This window comes from Pollachius pollachius (assembly GCF_949987615.1).
Source record: "Pollachius pollachius genome assembly, chromosome: 10".
NCBI lineage: Eukaryota > Metazoa > Chordata > Actinopteri > Gadiformes > Gadidae > Pollachius > Pollachius pollachius.
The window spans coordinates 11186702-11206155 of NC_136943.1; the positions used below are offsets into that span (position 1 = coordinate 11186702).

General features: G+C 41.8%; 2 protein-coding genes across 2 annotated transcripts; one reads left to right on the forward strand and one right to left on the reverse strand.

Annotated features, from left to right (window-relative positions):
- Positions 1–386: 386 nt before the first annotated feature.
- On the reverse strand, positions 387–11083 carry zc4h2 (zinc finger, C4H2 domain containing). Its single transcript, XM_079744513.1, has 5 exons — positions 10977–11083; positions 10092–10263; positions 7762–7934; positions 2425–2587; positions 387–1789 (listed from the first exon to the last, which is right to left on the reverse strand). Exons 1-5 carry the CDS (start codon positions 11027–11029, stop codon positions 1676–1678), a joined length of 675 nt encoding a protein of 224 aa, XP_079600639.1. The 5' UTR covers positions 11030–11083; the 3' UTR covers positions 387–1675.
- A 2460-nt stretch (positions 11084–13543) lies between these two features.
- Positions 13544–18862, forward strand: LOC307081217 (moesin-like; the record flags this gene model as incomplete). Its single annotated transcript, XM_079744310.1, has 13 exons — positions 13544–13606; positions 13729–13824; positions 13994–14116; positions 14399–14550; positions 14717–14800; positions 14942–15088; positions 15190–15286; positions 15482–15645; positions 15751–15881; positions 16163–16323; positions 16610–16702; positions 17256–17489; positions 18513–18862. The coding sequence occupies 13 exons, from the start codon at positions 13544–13546 to the stop codon at positions 18675–18677; spliced, it is 1710 nt and encodes a 569-aa protein (XP_079600436.1). The 3' UTR covers positions 18678–18862.
- Positions 18863–19454: the final 592 nt, after the last annotated feature.

The following is a 19454-nucleotide window of genomic DNA, read 5'->3' on the forward strand; positions in this document are numbered from 1 at the left end:
ACCGGACCGAAAGAAACCCGATAGGATTTGGCAAGCAAGTTGTAAGAGTGGAGGATATGGCGAGTGATCACAGACGGTACAGCGTCCCACTTTCTGGACAGCCGAACCGAGAGAGATATGCAGGGAAGAGTGACCTAACCTCCCACAATCTCATGTCTCAAGGCCCCGAAAACCAGCTGGTCCCTACTCGACTTGTTTCATTGCTAAGGCACAAGACGTTGGTGCAGGAGATGAGACGGGTCAGTCTGTTGTTGGGCTCATTTATATTTTGCTGCAATGAAATTCAGCCACCTTAGCAAGTCTATGACCTTTCTCTGCATAATGCAGCCCTATTGTTAATCTTTTTTTTGTGTGACAGGCTTTGGAGGTGGAACTACACTGCCCTTCTCTCTGTACTGCATGTGAAGAGGCCCGGGCTTCACTGGCCTTGGACGCTTTTATCAGGAGAAAGAAGACACAACTTGAGGCCGAAGGACGACAGACTTTACACTTGTGCAACAGTCAGCATTACTAACCAATGGGGCGTGGCAGTTAACCCAGGTTACCGTATCCTTGGCAATCAATTATTTTTAATGAATGAAATAATATTTAAGGCATTTCACTATTGTGTTACAGGACAGCATGTGCTTATTGGTCGGGTTGGCACAAAGCCTTTCCAAAACCTTTCTATGCCACTCACTGGATTTCGGGAGGGAGTACTAGGCAGTGATATGCAGGTCACAGCAACCTGTGGTTGCCATGGCGACAAATCAGGAACACAGGGTTGCCCTGACAACAGATGAGATGAGGGGTGACCCTGACAAAAAACGCAACAGGAACTCATTTTGCAAGACCTTGCTGTCCTTTTCAGATAGCTGCAGACATCACAGGCACAGAACTAATACGATCAGGGACGGTCTGTGCGGAGTGAATCCGACAAAGCACTTTTTTTTATTTTATTGGAGGCACATAGAGAATGGTACGTATAGTGGTTTGTATATCAAATTTGGGATTTAAATGTAACATCTACAGCCTGGACTCCTGCTGGAGATATAATTGTAACACTGTGGAATGTCAACAAACGTCATCTACAAATCATTTGAGTACAAAACAGCCTTTTTTTTTTTTGTATTGTATTAAAGTTTTAACACACAACACCATTCAAAGCATATAAGTCCCTTTTTTTACCTCACGTTCCAGTTTGTGGTCACGTGTACGACATAAACATTTAAACAACATTACAGTTAATCCAACATGTCCGATAAACCTACTGAGGTCTTTCTATGGTCACAGAAATACGAGACAGTAATCCATAGAAACATGCTTTCGAATAACAGTTAAATTAAAAAGTTGAAAAAGATATTTAAAGTGAATAAACAACAATATGAGCAATACTTCACAACTACTACTACGACAGTTTTATTTTTTCCTTCTTTCTTTAATTTTGGCAGCAGTTCAGTCCATGGCAAGTAAACCTAATACACAGTTATGGTTACATATAAACACAGATCGTTAGTACAGGTTATGTGGTATATTCATTGCTAAAACTGTATTATGGAAACAGCTTTTTAGAGACAGTCAGGCTTCACCTAAAAAACAAAAACAAATAGAAAATATCCATTGCTGACCCATAAAATCGGTGTACCGGACCTGTTGCCTTTGAACATGAACAGAAAACCCAAGAGGAGAGGCACACCTATTCATCTGGTTTCCTCTTGGGCTTCTTTGGGTTGCGGGAGCGACTCTTGGCCTTGCACAAGGGACATATGGGTGCGTTCCGGTGGATCTGCTGGTGGCACGAGAGGCAGGCCTGTGGGGAGGTGAAATGGGAGGTGGGGGGGGGGTATGGCGGTCAATAAGTGGATGGTTTAATGCTGGGCCTGGTGTTATCAAGAATCGCACTGGACTTGTGGCTTAAGAACGCACAGTTCAGAGTAGGGGCTTAAGTTACTAAGGTTCCTACACCTCCGCTCAGCAATGACGGACCAGGCTTTTAAAAGTAAATTACATCACTATTAACGTTCTAACGTTGGGGGCATTTAGCAGTACTAAAAAAATAGTACTTGGACTTAACATTAAAAACATGATTAATGATACTACCAACTTGTTATGCACATATATCTGCCAGGAAACTTAAAAAAGGCATCAACACTTTATCCAAACAAACCCATCATTGCGTGGTTTCCTCTGTGCAGCCACCTTCTGGCAACTCCTAGCAGGGGGAGTCCTCTTCTGCACTCATAACTAAGCCCTGAGTTATGAGTGTTCTTAAGACGTCAGTATGTCGATATATTGCTTTTACTACTTTGGAGCAGGAATAATATAACTGAATTTTTTGTGATAGTGGAAACAGATTTTCCGCTCTGAAGGCTGATAAGTGGGGTCCAGGTGATCTTTAACGATGGCCTTGATGGACGGTAGACAACTGTTTGTGTGCATGCATACCTTCATAGGGGGAGGCTGCTGCCTGAAGGTGGCTGTCTGGCGGGCGTCTTGCTTCCTGGAGACCTGTAGCTGCTGGGCTGCGGCCGCCGCCGCTGCAAGGGATTCTGGGATGGCGGGTTCATGTGGCTCCTTCTGCCACTCGGCTTTCTGCTTTTCAAAGTAACTGTTGAAAGTAGGGAGAGAGGGGCCGAGTTGAGCGTGATTCTAATGGAGGTTTTAGAATCGCATCGAAGCTGAGATTATCCCATCTGGGCTGCATATAGAGACCGCAGGAGGAGGGAGAAGTGACTACAAAAGAGAGCAAAAACCACGATAGGGACGCACAATAGTCCCTATCGCACAATTCCTTTTTTTGAAATACAATTTTGAATCAAGGTAGTCATTGTGTGTGTGTGTGTGTGTGTGTGTGTGTGTGTGTGTGTGTGTGTGTGTGTGTGTGTGTGTGTGTGTGTGTGTTTTGACAGAAGCAGCCTTGGGAAAGAAATGCAGCCTTTAACTTTATGCCAGACCGGCCCAACATCAGCCTCTCAAAGTATCTTTACAAAGAGTGGAGCTGTGATGTGTAAAACAGTGAATGGATAGGGAGCTGATACAACAGCTCCTGCTTCCTGTTGGGCTAGCCCACTGTAAAGGTTTAAGACTGAAGCATAGTTTTCTCCTTAAAAAAATAAGATTTCTCCACGTGGCAAAAGCATGTACCTTGAAACAAGCTTTGTTTTTTTGTGTTGTGAAATACATTTTTTGGGTGAATTATGACATGTCATGTATGTCCTATATCATACATCCAGAACAAAACAAAAACGTTTTTTGTATGGAACAAATGTTTGTTTGAAATGTGACATAGCTACAAAACCTTTAGCAGTCCATAAAGATTAAAGTGTTAAGAGTTAAAGTGTTGGGACCCAGTACAATAACAAAAAAGGGGGGAAACTGTACGCTTAGCAGTGACACTGGATATATCCATCTTCCGGTTTCAGATAAGGTTCAAATAAAAAACCATCAATGGCTTTTCCAAAACGTGAGAAAATCACTGTTAATACCGCTGGTCGCACACCTTTTATTTTTTAGCGTAGGAGACAACGCCGGCCAACTTTAATAAATATTTTGTTTATGTTTTAATTACGTGCGCAGGCAGCTACAATCCCTCTTGAAAGTGTCACTCCCAAACTCAGCCAACACCCCTTGGGACCATATACACTGCAGTTGCCAATGTTGACCCTGGACCATCTGGAAATCTATTTCTCCAGCTGCGGAAGGACATTCCCAGAAGATTACGAAACTTCCCCCCCACCTACGCGGTGGAAGGAGTTCCAAACAGAAGGCGCTTTTGTTTTTTGACATCCTACTTGACACGTGTGTATGTATATATATTTATATACACATACACTTTATTTGTTATGTTTATACCGTATTTTCCGCACTATAAGGCGCACTTAAAAGCCGGTAATTTTCTCAAAAAACGACAGTGCGCCTTATAATCCGGAGCGCCTTATATATGGATCAATTGGTTGATCCATACTGGTTGTAAACGGCGCTCTGTCAAAATGTTTCAGTATGAAAAACCAATAAAAACAATTTAATAATAATATATTGTTTCACTACGACTACGATAAAGCCACACCGCCTGCAGAATTACGGCTATCGTAGTCAGTGCACACAGCATTTTACTGCGCTTACTCACGGAAGGTCACACTATACGATCACAGAGCCAGGAAATCGGGCGGAAGACTGGCCACACTACAAGATTCGAGGGTGCGATGCTCTACTTTGTATCATTCAAGATATTTAAAAAATCTAAGGTTTGGAACTGCGTAATTGTTTTACTTTTTTGTCATAAAGGTTCCAGTTTTATATCTGCTAAATGCAGCAACTCGTCCTCACAGTTGCGTTGCGCGTGACGAGCTATACAATTAGCACAGCTCTATCTAGTGGATGCATAACGCATCCCCAGTCAAACGTTTGACTGCAGTATCTTCTATGCTATGCGCCTTATAATCCGGTGCGCCCTATTTATGAAAAAAGTTCTAAAATAGGTCATTCATTGAAGGTGCACCTTATAATCCGGTGCGCGTTATAGTGCGGGAATACGGTACATATGTGTATATCTTAAGATGAAACGTGTTTTTTAATCTTGAAATCCAAATTGGCATCATAAATTGGCATCATACATCCTATTGCTCCTGACCCTAATTCAGAAGGACGAGAGAAGGAGAAACAATGAAAGCGTTCTGTCGTGGAAATTATATTTTCCTGGATGAATATGAAAAAACATTGTGGTTTGTATTTATTCAGCTGAATGAGAGAAAGAACAACACAGCCATCAGAAGCTTGCCTGAGCACTCCTTGAAGCTACTACTGGTTTTCTGGTAGAGTGTTGAATTGGCTTCAGCCTTACTTGACAAATAGAGATTTTAATGTCTGCATTAATAGCCATGTGTCCTCAGCTCAGAGCATTTATCTGCAAACCCAATAACCTGAATCCACTGTCCTCCCTCCTGATTGCTTGGCCGCCACCAAAGATTGGAAGTCTTGTTAATAAGATCAGAATATTACTTTTGTCGTTCGTGTTACTAAACTCGTCCAGTCATGATTCATTAGGCTAAGAAATATCGCAAAAGTCAGATTCAAACTATTGACTTTCTCCCATCTCGATAATTGTAATTGCCTCTTCACGTGCCTCAGTCAAGATGCTCTAAATCTCTTTCAGCTGGATCCAAATTCAGCCACCAGGCTTTTAATCAGAACAAGCCCTCCGTTTCCCATTACCCCTGTTCCCGACCCTCTGGAACCTTCTCCCCCAGATTCGCTGGATGTTTCGACTCTATGACAACTCGCAAGTACAACCTTTTGCATGGCGATTCCACCCCATGCTGCTATACCTTTGAGGTGTAACATCCCGCCGTGCCATGCTGTTAACCTGCTGATGTGGGCCATTTATAATAAGAACTGTGTGAAGGCAGGGGGATTATAGGGTAGCATAATAGAGCAGCCAGGCCCTTGTCTCCCCGATCGGGGGGGGGGGGATAGATTACGTTACATTCAATCGTAGGACTGGATTTATCGACTTTGATAGAGCACATTGTTGCAGTAGGTACGGAGGTGGATTACCCTAATGGATACATCTATCGGGTTTTAGATTTGATTGCCCTTTTTTAAGGGCTGTTGGACATGGCTAGAGAACACAGACACACAAACACAGCAAAAGCATCAACAACATTCTTTTTATGTTCCTATTAATCATCATGCTATTTGTGTTTGCTAAGGTTGTGTTGCCCAATGTCATGAAACGTGTGTCTTCATCACCCTGTGTAACTTTGTACTTTGTGCGCATACACACACACGGGTCACGTTTGTACAAGCGGTGTGGGGGAGGTTTAAGCAGTTTAGCATAACCAGTTTGAGTGCTTCAGTTCAAGCCGTTTCATGTATTTTTATTTGAGGAATGATTGTAGATTATTTTATAGATGTGGATTTGATTTGAATTGCTTTATATATGAACATTTATACAAGCACTCAAATGGTTTAAATAATAAAAACCAATCTACCCAACGCTAAATCAAACCAGGATTTCTTCCATCCAAATCAGTGAAGTCTGCAGGGAAAAGTCAAGAAGATATTTTTACAATAACTAATGAACGTAGTGAAATCATTAAGCAGAATCTTTAAACCAGAGTGACTGTGTGACTGTTTTCAGTTAGGCCCACATGGAATTAACAGGTAGGTGTGACTGTGTCTGCACAAACCAAAGCTCAAGGGTCACATGCCAGTTGAGAGTGCAGTGTCAAACTTGGCTGCTTTCATTCTGTTTCTTTGCGAACCCAAGAGCCTTTCAACACAGCAGACGGAGCTGATGTTCATCGCAGAGCACAGCTCCTTTTTTCTAACCTAGGGGCTATTTAATATGCCTTCGTTTTGAAGACGAAGACAGTTCAGCTTTCGCTCTGTGATTGAGAAGACTATCTAAGAACTAATTTGAAAGGGATCTTGGTGTCATTACTTATTTAAGTATTTTCCAACATTGTGTCATTTCTGCCTCATACAGATTTTCTGCTCAGGCACACCTATCATTGAATACTTTCCAATGTTTGTTTACGGCAAATTAATATCGGACCTTGAATAAAGGAAGATTGATTTGATGTACTTCAGCTGAATCAGAGAGCAGGCAACAGCCATGTGATGTGGGTCAAACCCAGAACCTTTGCTGGAAGACCCTGACCACTAGAATATAGGACATTGGCATCCCTGAGCTTTGCTATGGGACCTTGGAGTCCGTTCAAGCCCCTTAACTTAACTAAAATTTCCCGCCCCATAAATCTAACAGGGTTACATTAATGTATTATATTCAGGATGCATGAGGAATTATATACATGTATATAATCCACTCAACCTGTTTAGCCTAATGAAGACGAGCATATACTGCGTCCTTTCACTAAAATATCCTATGTATTTAGAGGATTCAATTATACTGGAGTAGTTTTACCTTTAATCCTTGTATAAACTATTGAAGCGCATGGCTGTACGTGGATAAGGGGTTTTATGATGGAGTGGTTGTGTTTTGGAGTCCTAAAATAGGCTATCACTCTATGGTAGAAGGTTGGTGTCCAAAACGAAACTCTACAACTGCACACCTTCATGTTATCAAAAGCAATCTATATTGACGTTGTGAGGTTCAAGGGACCATTGATGGTTGCACCGATGTAGACCTCCAGCAGTAGTACCGTTGTACCATGGGATCCAATTAAGGGCAGTGATTAGTAACACCCGCTTCTTTTACCTACTTTAAGGCTACATGTAAAATTAGATCAATAGTTTTAAAGTAAGAAAAAATAGGAAGGTTGTGGAGAAAAATACAATGGAATCTCTAATTAAAGGATGCTCATGAGATTTTATACATCCGTAGTGCTGTGAAATAAATGACTGTATAATAATCGTGAAACCGTCCGTGGTTATTCCTATACTCTTACCACCAAAATCTATAATCGTTGAATCCATAAACCGAAGTCATCGCTGCTGCAGCATTTTTTTAAAAAAGGAAGCAGAAAAGTATAAAGGTATATCGTCTAAAGGTTTTTTTCATGATGTCTGAGATGCTCTGTCAACTTCGGTGTTTAACGCTTGACGGCCCTGAATGTGAACATATTAGAATTGGTACCTTAGCACGAATCGCATGGGATACATTGGGACCCATTATATTAAACACAGAACAAAACCTTAAAATCTGATTGTCTGGCTTGTTTCGTCTATCTTCTACGCTGCCCGACGTGGCGCCCAGTGGCTCGTCAGGTGTGTGACCCGTTTACATGGTTGAGGCTCTGCCGTGTGTGTGTGTGTACTCACTCCAGGGAGAGCTTCTCCTCTTCCTCGTTGAGGTTGGGCAGTCTGTGCAGGCCCAGGGTCATCCTCAGCGCGTCCACGTGTTCCTTCAGGGGCTTGTACTCATCGTGCAGCCGCCGGGTCGTCTCCAGCAGTTTGTTCAGGTCGTTCTCAGACTGCTTGATGGTGCTCTCCATCTGAACGTACAGGAATCGTTAGCACATGATGACCCATAGGTTCATAGGCCCACTGGCTGTTTTTTATAAGTCTCATTGAGTCAAGTCATTCAAGTGCAACGGTGCTCCAGGCCACGCCCCCTTTCCCTCATTGGCTAGATTGCCCCTCTCATTTCTTTATTTTATTATTGTTATTCATATGAATATAATGATTACGGATGCACCGATCAGGTTTTTTGGGCTGATACTGATCTTTGTAATGTGTGATCAGCCAATCCGATACCCGATCATTTTTTATTTTGGTGAAATATATATCACTGTGATGCAAGGGCGTAGGAACCGGGGGGGGACGGAGGGGACGTGTCCCCTCCAATATCGGAGACAGGCGCATTTGTCCCACCTAAAAATTATACCGGATCTGTCAGGTTTCCGATACGTGTCCCCCCCAATGTTAAACTCATTCCTACGCCCCTGCTGTGATGTATCTTCATGGTGTGACGATCGTATAAAGTTTCTTAGTTTGCGCAATATCAGTGCTGCATTGTGTGAAAGTTATTGTTCACTTGCTGAGTGGGAGGAAACTTTGTTGTTTGTTGACACGACTGTGTGTCAACACAGAGTGCTACAGGGTTTAGTTTTTTTGGACTCATTAAGCATGTAGGAGCCACATGGTTTTCTGAACGTGCGTAGAATTGTAGATGTAAAAGAAATTATACACAACTTTGACAAAGGAAAAAGTAATCAGTGGGATGAGTGTTAATTAGAATGAGTGTTGGTATGAGTCAGGCCAACACACTCACTCACGCACTAAGGAAAGGAGCTCTAACGGAAAATATCAGCATAGACTATGGATAATACACAAACAACAGACTAAATCCAACTAACCATGTGTATGGTGGTATCTAAGCTTTAGATAACAAATAATGAGTAAGACAGTTCCATGGGTCATTATTGTATAATGTGTGTTACTAGAATAAATGGTTGAAAACCTTTTACAGTGTGTCTGGATTGTTAATGAACATTGTGGGCTCGCCAACGTAGGGGTGTACATGGGTAATCCTTCAATTTGTACTTTTGCCGCCGGCGTAGAACTATTATCCAGGTATTCAACCACGTAACGCATAGGCATTTATTTAAGAGAGTTTTGCTAAATATAGTATACTATTAAATACACTGACTATTTTATTAAATAACCTGCTTCCAAACTTGGCCAAAATACACCACATAAAATAAAAAGATATTCATAGTATTAAGAGTCGGGAGAAGGCTTGATAGAAAGAGGAGCATTTGTATTTTTGAAAGTATTGAATATGATACCTTACGTACTTCTTAATACCCTGGTATTCCGTAATACCGTGAATACCACCCAAGGCTAGTTAAGTATACTATTTTAGGTTAAATACAGGAGAGAGAAGCCCAGATAGATGCAGGCTGGTTTTCGCATTCTGTAACATAGCTCAACAAAAAGCTATGCATATGGTTAATGATTTATTGTGAGTCAGGACAATTTAAAGATGAATTATGTCAAAGCAGGATAGCATTAATGGTCTCAGTGACTGAACCTAATGAAGGCCTGTCGCAGCGATCTGCAAATTTCCAGCGAATCGGCCGATCATGTGATTATGGCGTATATCGCCTGATCATTAGTCGGTGCATCACTAATTATAAAAATCATTATAATATATAAAATACATTGTCATTATTGGAACACGAATTGAGTGCCCTGTCACGTGAGCATAACATCCAGGAGTTGATGGTACGAACAAGGTTGTTCAGGAGGAAGTGAGTCTTGACTATTCATCAACCCGGAAATAATTATTAACATTTGACATGACAATTGCCATTGTCCACATTTTGGTAAAAACGAACTGCAGTTGTCAACCCAGTGGCTAAATGTTCTGTTAAGATATTGGCCCTTTTGGCAAAGACAAAACATCTTCTTATGCAGATTTCATCAATGTATAAAAGAATAGGTGCAGGTTGTTCCATTCAAAATATCAATAGCAAAATGTCCTTTTTGTCAAACTGTTTATGCAGCAAGTCAAATAGTTACACAATGTTTTATTATGGGGGGCAAAAAAAAGGACAGAAAGAGATGATACAAATTTAGAAAATCCTGCATTATATCAATATCTTTAACTCCTTAAAACGTAATCTGCATGTATGAGTATTACAGACCACATTGATATCAGCGTGGATGAGCCGCAGCTCCTCGACGTGGGCCATCTTCTCCTGGAGCAGCAGGTCCATCTCCTGCTTGTACTCCTTCAGGTGCTTCTCCTCAGACTCCAGAGAGTCAAACTCTGTCTTCAGGCGAGATTTGATCTTCTGCATTTGGATGGTTTTGTTCCTGGAGGGCAAAGGCAGAAACAAAGGATGACAGGAGTCAGGTCAAACCGTTGGAGCAATACAAATGATAGGGGAGGGAATGAAAAAATATATTATTTTTTTTTTGGGACACGTAATATAGCAATTGTACATGATGTATTAATATACTGCGCGTATCTTGCGTGGTGAAATTACACCATCGCGTGAGATGGGACTTCTTTTCAAAATATATTTAGAAAACATTGTTTTTCAGATTATGTCATTGAAAACCACGTCCAGGAACGTCCATGGAGCAGACCTTCGTACAAAGGTTTAGTCTTTAACTAGATAATGAAATACTGTTACACGACTCGGTCGCTGGAGTGGTCGAGCTAACCCGTAGCAACATTAGCAGAGCAGTGCATCTGGCACTCGTTGATAAACATCTGGAAATGCAGGGGCAACCATGACCAGAAGATCCAGCTACAGTTTCAGCGTCTTTTTTGCACTTCCTTAAACGATATAAACAATCGTTTGCCAGTTTCGCCCTGGGCAAACCATTTTTAAAAATCAGAGCTATAACGGTATCGGAGAGATTGTAACCCAGCTAACATTAGCTAGCCAGTAACAAAAGCCGAGCCAAGAGGCTGCTCTAGCCGATTAGCGACATACAGCTGGTCCTGGCTGTTTTCCTAAAACATCCAGCCACCCGATATCCTCCACGTATTCTATTGCATTCAGTAGTAACGTCCTTACCTTATCTCTAATATATTTTCTAATTTGCACATGATTTCTTGCTCTTCCGCCATGATTTGAGACCTTAAATTGTCAAACTCAGACTCCCCGTATGGCCCTAATAAAAACACAATAGCTTGCGTGTGCGCGCATGGAGGCGCGCACGGCCGAAGGGGAACGGGCTACGTATGGTGCACGTATACTGTGACCTCCGTTCGGACATCAGAGCTCACAGGCCCTTTGATACTACCTCCTTCTGTTCTTTTCCAGAAACTATTACATTTCCATTAATGGTGGCTGTTATTACCCTAATGACTAAATAAAATATGAAGTTGCTTTGTGAAGACATTTTCTTTGTGTGCCCTAATAAATCGACCATCCGTTGTATGATGGATAATTATTGTAATATGGCCTATAGGCCTAGTTTATATATACATAATTTTATTATGGTTAAGGTTAGACTTGTTATTTGTTGTTGTTGGTGAAAGTGCAATGGCATGAGCCCATTCCAGAACTCAGAAATAGTTTATGTGTCAGATCACATGGCTTCTTGGATGTCTGACGATAAACTCGTGTAGGATCAGGCCCTAGCTCCAGAGGTATCGCTGGATTAACCAAGAGAAAGCCTTGGGGGCAACACAATGGTCCATTTGAAACAAGTCTATAATCCTTGCAGGCATCACAAGCACTTTCATATGACTCTGCAGCGTAAAGGCCACTTTGGGAACCTGTTTGGGTCAGGTATAGAAGATAAAAGCTATACAATGTCGATTGTAAGTATGATTTTTATACTGTTTCCTAATATAATCTTTATCTTTACCGTATTTTACATTTACCTGGTATTCTGAGCCACGGCTGAGGTAATTCTTAGGCCTGTGAGGCGGCTGAACTTGCACACTAGGCTTTGAATATATATTTTTTTAACTTTTTTTTCTATTATGAGGAATTTTGCTGGAACAAACAACATGTGGTTATCGTCTAAGCTTACAGAGTTTCTGTTCTGCATCTGTTTTGTGTTGGCATTGTAAGTGAAACAGTGTTCCTATTTACTTTGTTGCAGAGTATTTGGGCAAAACAGTGCCACAGTGATCTCAAATGTCTAATCAAACATCTCGTGTCAAACATCTCTATTAGTATTATTATTAGTAGTAGTAGTACACACTTTTTTTTTTATGATTGTGACCTATTGTTATTATTAATATTTTTTAACGCTGCTTAACACATCATTTTACAAATACCCCTTTGGAGGGTTGTCGTCACATGTTAAAGCTAAAACATTACCCCAAACTCTTGGCAATCTTCAGTCCCATTCTCAGGCCGTTACAATTTGCACTGTTTAACCATCTACAAGCTCTTAATGCTCCTTAATGTGTGAGAAAAAAGTAAGGAATCGTCCCGTCTCCTGGTCACAGTGTTTCAGTTTACCCAACAGAAAGGTTCATGGTCTTTGCAGGGATGATAACATTTCCTTTTAAATTCTATTGAGCAGCCCCAGGATGAACCTGGAGCTGCTCTATACTTCAAACTGAAATAGTATCTCATACCTAGGTTGATTAAATTCTAACCTTCATGCCTGCATAGGATGACATTAATTACTTTAACATTCCTGCAGTTGTGTACCACTTGCAGTTGCCACGGTTGTTTACAGACTCGTAAAATCTCTCCCCGTTTTTAAACATAATAGTTGTTACTCTAGTTGGCCCTGGTTGCCATTGTGGTTTGAAACAAGTTGTACTTTTTATGTTGTCAAGCAACAATGGAATGGAGATTTAGCTAACAGTATTGTATTATATTCTTTCATTTCCAGAGGCATTGTCATGTGCATGTTATTGTTGTCAGTACATCATACATGAATTGTATTATTTTCTGTACGTAAATCACTTACCGTTATTATACTTGCCTTTATTTGTTTATTATTTATTGTTTTGTTTTGGATGAATGGAACATAAAATTAACACAAATAGCATATATTATTAGTAGAGAGAGGGAATGTGTTGTGTCTCTGGAATCTCACATTTAACCACAATTAAAGTAACAATCATGTATGAAGGACAAAGTACGCAATAAGCATATAATCCCATGTGCCTATAAGCCTACTTCAACACACACTTTGAAATGGTTAGGCCTATGTCATGAACAAGAACAACAGCGAGTAGCGTTTAAAAAAGATGCATGTAAGATTAACGCCAAACAAAGAGTCTCATCACTGGAACCCAATCGTAAATGACTTTGTGAACCCCATGGTTTCAGTCGTGAATGTATCGCAACTAAACTGTGGGCTTCATTTTCTGATTGTAGTCCCCACCAACCTCTTGCGATTGGATGCTCCTGGTTGAACAGAAGAATGTAAGGAACCCCTTGTATTGCTTTTTTGGTCATTTACCTGTGAAAAATATATCAAAAGGAATGTGTCAAAGTTGGAAGGCAAAGTTAGTTTATTAGCAAACCATTGTTATGTCACAGAACTGTTCTGCATCTGCACCCGTTATCTTTTGTGTTTCATGGCACACAAGGCCTGACCTGTCGGGGACCCTCCCCATTGCTCTGTCTCAATGTGTTTCTGACAGATAAATGTTCGCGTTACAACCATGGACGCCGAGCTGGAGTTCGCTATCCTCCACAGCACCACCGGCAAGCAACTCTTTGACCAGGTAGGCCTACACCGCTGCATGGGCCTGCCCATGAGCCTGACTCCAATCACGTGCGCCCCATAATTCTCGTTTAACGAGATCCATTTCATGGATTTCATTTTGTGTTTCCTTTGTGGAATCAGATAGTGAAAACAATTGGGTTGAGAGAGACCTGGTTCTTCGGCCTTCAGTTCCAGGATACTAAAGGATTCTCCACCTGGCTCAAACTCAACAAGCGGGTATGGGTGTAGTTCATGTATGCTTTCTTTGTAAACCTTACATCATGCTATTATTCATACCCGCTCCCCTTAGTGATTGTTACGACCATGGGGGCACATTAGCCCCCGAGGCTCATTAGCGCCTAATTAAAATCGCACTGTCGCCCTGCTGAGGGAATCCCCATCCCAGGTAACGGCACAAGATGTAAAGCGGGAAAACCCCCTGTTGATCAAGTTCAGAGGCAAGTTTTACCCGGAAGACGTCGCCGACGAGCTAATTCAGGAGGCCACGCAGCGACTCTTCTTCCTGCAGGTTATGAGTGACAGCCTGCATGCGAGCACCAAAGAACACTCGTTCCCCCCTTTTCACAGTCAAAAGAACAACAACGCATACACATTTGAATTGGCCGTTACACACATAAGCAAAGAAGTGTGTGTCTGTGTCTGTGTTTGATATTAATTTAATTTTTAATGGACTATAATTGCAGAGGCCTGCTGCGACAGCCACTTCATGTTCACATTTGTTTTGCTAGAGTAATTGATAAAACTCAGCGTATCTGTGATGTACTGTTTAAATGCCTGTAATGTGTTTCAGGTTAAAGAAAGCATTCTGAATGATGACATCTACTGCCCACCGGAGACCGCAGTGCTGCTTGCCTCTTACGCAGTTCAAACCAAACATGGGGATTACAGAAAGGACTATCACATCCCAGGATACCTGGCAAAAGAGAAGCTACTGCCGCAGAGGTGACCTCATGCTTGCTAAATAATTGATATCAATTAAGGTAGTATTTTTCTGAGAAGTTTTTTATTTATTAAGCACGTGTTGTTGTTTTTGTTGTTTTCATTTTTTCAAGATTAAATTGATGCTGTATTGATCTGTTTGTTTGTTTGTTTTTGTGATGAAAACCAGGGTTTTGGAGCAACACAAGCTCAACAACAGTCAGTGGGAGGAACGGATCCAGGTCTGGCACCAGGAACACAAGGGAATGCTGAGGTAACACAGCTCTGAAGAGCTTGCGTGCACACATGCACACACACAAACACACACACACACACATACACACACACACACACACACACACACTGCTGGGTAAACATCCCTGTGGTCTTATGTCCTGGAGAATTTACTCCACAGAGAAGATGGCATGGTGGAATATCTGAAGATCGCCCAGGACCTTGAGATGTACGGGGTCAACTACTTCAACATCAAGAACAAGAAAGGATCCGAACTGTGGCTGGGTGTAGACGCCCTCGGCCTCAACATATATGACAAGACGGACAAGTAGGAACCATTTGGCAAAGCCATATAGCAGCACTGTCCATGGTTAAGCTATTGTGTCTGATTTCAATGAGCTCATCATCTCTGTCTCCATAAAACACCAGGATGACTCCAAAGATTGGCTTTCCATGGAGTGAAATTCGAAACATCTCTTTTAATGACAAGAAATTTGTCATCAAGCCAATTGACAAGAAAGCCCCGGTACTTCGACTTTTCCTTGTTTGCCGCTATGCCGCCACCTTTAAAAACTCCTCGGGCCAAATAAGGTCTCACATACATCTCTTTAATGGCCACAGTGTCTGAATAAGTTACTTAAAGGATGTGATGCCGGTGATGTATTTGAGCACCAGTCAAATTTGTAATCCTGTGTCATTTCATCTGTACCTTTGTTCCAAGGACTTTGTTTTTTACGCTCCACGGCTGCGCATCAACAAACGCATCCTGGCCCTGTGCATGGGCAACCACGACCTGTATATGAGGAGGAGGAAGCCAGACACCATCGAGGTCCAGCAGATGAAGGCCCAGGCCAAGGAGGAGAAGAACAAACGGCAAATGGAGAGGTGAGGACGAGGGAACTCTACCGTTTTTTTGTCGAGGTATCGTTTGCACAAAGTCGTCATGCGCTGTGAAAAAGTTTTGGCTGCAATTATTAATTATTTTGTCAGGGCTCTGCTTGCGAAGGAGAAAAAAAAGCGTGAGAACGCAGAGAAGGAAACTGAGAAGATTGCCCGGGAGACCATGGAGTTGATGGAGAGACTGAGACAGATTGAGGAGCAGACAAAGAGAGCTCAGGACGGTATGACAAGAATCCAAATACAAATGAGTCTAAATCACATCTTCCTTTCCCCAGTGTCATGCAAAGACACAAAGCAGGCTTCTTCTTTTTTTTGGAACATCTCTCGGTTTCAGAATTTTCCGTCTCAGTGGTAATTATCTCTTTATGAATGGTAGTTTAGAAACAATATCTGCTTGTTGTGTAGAGTCAATAAGTTCTCGTTCATCTGTGTCCGCACAACGCCTTTTGTATGTGTGTGTGTGTGTGTGGTGATGAAACCTTGGATGGTTTGTGTTCTTCAGAGCTGGAGGAGCAGACTCGGAGGGCCCTGGAGTTTGAGAAGGAGAGAAAGATTGCTCAGGAGGAGGCTGAGCGTCTCGACAAGGACCGCAAGGAAGCGGTGGAGGCCAAGGCAGCGCTGATGAACCAGTCGGAGCAGCAGCTGAAGAACCAGGAGAATCTGGTGCTGTTGCCCAACTCTGTACATTTAATGTACACATTAAGACCCACACACTCCAAAGATATCGAGAAGTCACAAGACTCTGAAGAAATGTTTCTCTTTTCTTTTTTCGCACATAAATCACAGGTTACTTATATATTTAGATCAAGTTCACATACCTCATTCCCCTTCCCAGTTAAAGAATTATCTGAAGTTTTTTTGCATATAAATTAACACATTGTTAAGCCGAAAACCTTATCTGAAATCCTGGATCTCTTATCAGTCCCTTGTCCCCCATTTGTGTGTGAAGGCCACGGAGCTTGCAGAGCTTACCTCTAAAATATCCAAGCTGGAAGATGCCAAGAAAAAAAAGGACGAGGAGGCAAAGAGGTGGCAGACAAGGGTGAGCATCAGCAAAAAAAGTTAAGTGATGATGAATGAATTAAAGATGAGCTCAGTGACTCCACTGAGACCTTGGTAGAAAAGAAAATAAACTACGAAAAAAAGTTAGGTTTTCTATCACTTAGCGCATCGTTGTCTAATTCCTAAAACTTCAGAAATTGGACCAGTGGCGACAGCGCTAACGTCAAGTTAAGAAAAAGGGGGTGGGGCAAGGAAGCTCTTGGCACACAAAGTGTGCCTGTTTGCCAGTAAGTGCCAACACATGTGCGTGTGGCACTGGCAGTTATATCCGGCTTTTGTTGTTTGATAATTATATTATAACATCATTTTGTATTAAAACAAAATATTTGACTATTCTTCATTATTGTATCTTCATTACAAATGTTTGACTTGTTGATAAGAGTCACTGTGATTGAGTTCCCATTTATAATTAAACGGGTTTATATCAGGGTGAGTTCTTCCCAACATTCCCAGGCAGAAACCTTCCATTTGGAAACCACTGTGGCTTCAACAATGGGAGGCTTCTGAACTCCCCAATGTGCATGTGTTGACAGGCAATGGCTGTGGAGGGTGACCTTGAACGAACTGAAGTGGATCTGAAGAGCAAACTCATGGGTGTCCACATCCAAGCCTCGGTGCACAGCCACATGCACGAGCACGACGAGACGGACGAGAGCAGCGCGGAGGCTAGCGCCGAGCTAACCTCACCGGACATGGTGCGGGACCGCAGCGAGGAGAAGAGAGTCACCGAGGCCCAAAAGAACAAGATGCTACGCAAGAATCTCAAGGTCTGGGCCGTTTGGCTCTACACGTACAAGTATATACTGTAAATCACACATTAGATATATTTAAACATAAAACAATATAAATTACTTATTTGTAAGGGGGTATAGAACCGGGTCGAAAATGAGTACCTGACACGAGCCAATGAATGAGAGATGTATAGGCTACCGTTTGGCAGGTGAAGAGGAAGAAGGGCTGCGTAATAAGCTATTGATTGGCCGGTAAAAAAAAAAAAAAACCTTATGTATCGGAACTATATCTGCATCAGCTAAGGAGGACTCATTAGGCATTTCATATGATGCCAATTTTAGGATAATGATGATGAATATTGAAACTGGAATTAGGAATTCCAACACTTGGGAGGAAGAACCAAAGAGAATAAGAATATAATTACTAAAAATTACAAATATTTTATTTATTTATAGAACAACAGTGAAGTTAATAAAATAACCGTAAATGCAAAGATACAAAGTGCATGACCTTCTCTAAAAATTATAAACAGGCCCTTTTAACCATTATAGAAGTTATCCAAAAAAATGAGTACCATTATATACAAGTAAATAGACAGTAATAGGGATATTTTGCCTTTGTCAATGGCATCTTGCAGCCTGCTTTCCAACCAATCTTTTTACCAATGTAACAATATCTTATATATTTGCACAGAATAAAAAATATATTTTATCAGGCCTTCCATGTTGCCTTATCAGGTATAGAGGAATCTGCTGTTTTCCTCCAGTCCTATTATGAAGAAAATAAATTGCATCCCTTCCTCACCAAAAAAGAAACATTGTAATGTGGTAGACTATACCAAAAATAACAGAAAAACACAATAGAAGTTTTTGATTAGTATGCCTATTTTTGCATGTGTTTTGGGGGGTGGGCTGTTTATCCAGTCTTTTGTGTGAGGTTTACGTGTGTGTGTATGTGTGTGTGTGTGTGTGTGTGTGTGTGTGTGTGTGTGTGTGTGCGCGCGCGCGCGTGTGCACGCGCGCGCGTGGCCCGGCGCTCCATCTGGCTCTCTCCATCAGTTCTTGAGCACTGAGTTGGCCTGCGCCGTAGACGAGACCAAGAAGACCCCGAACGACCTGATCCACGCGGCAAACGTCAAGGCGGGTCGAGACAAATACAAGACCCTCCGTCAGATCCGACAGGGCAACACGAAGCAGCGCATCGATGAGTTCGAGTCCATGTGAGAGCGACCATATAAGCGTCATAATGAGGCAGAAAGAAACTGACAAAGACAGAGATAATAAAGTTTGACACTGTTCTTGATGTTCATCCTGCGCAGTCAGAACGCCAACCCAACGTTCCACGGTCTCATTTGATTTTAATTTAAATGATTTGTCACTTAGTGTTCGAAGATCCATTAAATGTAGAACACTGAAAAAAAAATGCCGTGTATTCAATCAATGGTTTCTAGATCGCATTGCCAAAAACCTAACCATAATTGTGTCTGTTAAAATTGGTAGTATATAGCCTAGGGAAGTCAATATGTGCCTACCAAGTATACCAATCGTATCTTTATGTATCCTACATTTGTAATGTGTATGCCAACAATTGCCTGTAATGTGTTTGTGTGTGGTTACCAGTAATCAATGATGAATGATCGTAAAACAATAATAAAATGTTACAAATCAATTTGATTAAGTTGTCCACCTTCAATTTACTACATATTGAATAGAAAAAGAATAACCAAACCATAGCATTCCACTTCTATGATTAAAAACTTTCAAAAACCTCAAAAGACGGGGGTGTCTCCGAGGCTGCTGTACCTGTACTGATCTGGTTGGTTGTCTCGTGGGATTGGCAACGCGAGATTAAAGCGAATTCGCCATTCGGCAGCCGAGATCTAGAGGCGGGGAGGCGCGACGCTGGCTACCAAATGACATGACAGTCTGTATTTTTTCTCGCTGAAGTTGCCGACATACTTTCACCCCCCCCCCCCCCCCCCCCCCCCCACCCCCACCCCC

Excerpts from the sequence above, each read along its gene's own strand:
- zc4h2 (XM_079744513.1), bottom strand. The coding sequence starts at position 11,029 with ATGGCGGAAGAGCAAGAAATCATGTGCAAATTAGAAAATATATTAGAG. Across the intron at positions 7,935-10,091 it reads TCCACGCTGATATCAATGTG|ATGGAGAGCACCATCAAGCA; the intron begins GTCTGTAATACT and ends CTGTACGTTCAG. Across the intron at positions 2,588-7,761 it reads GAGGAGAAGCTCTCCCTGGA|TTACTTTGAAAAGCAGAAAG; the intron begins GTGAGTACACAC and ends TACTTTCAACAG.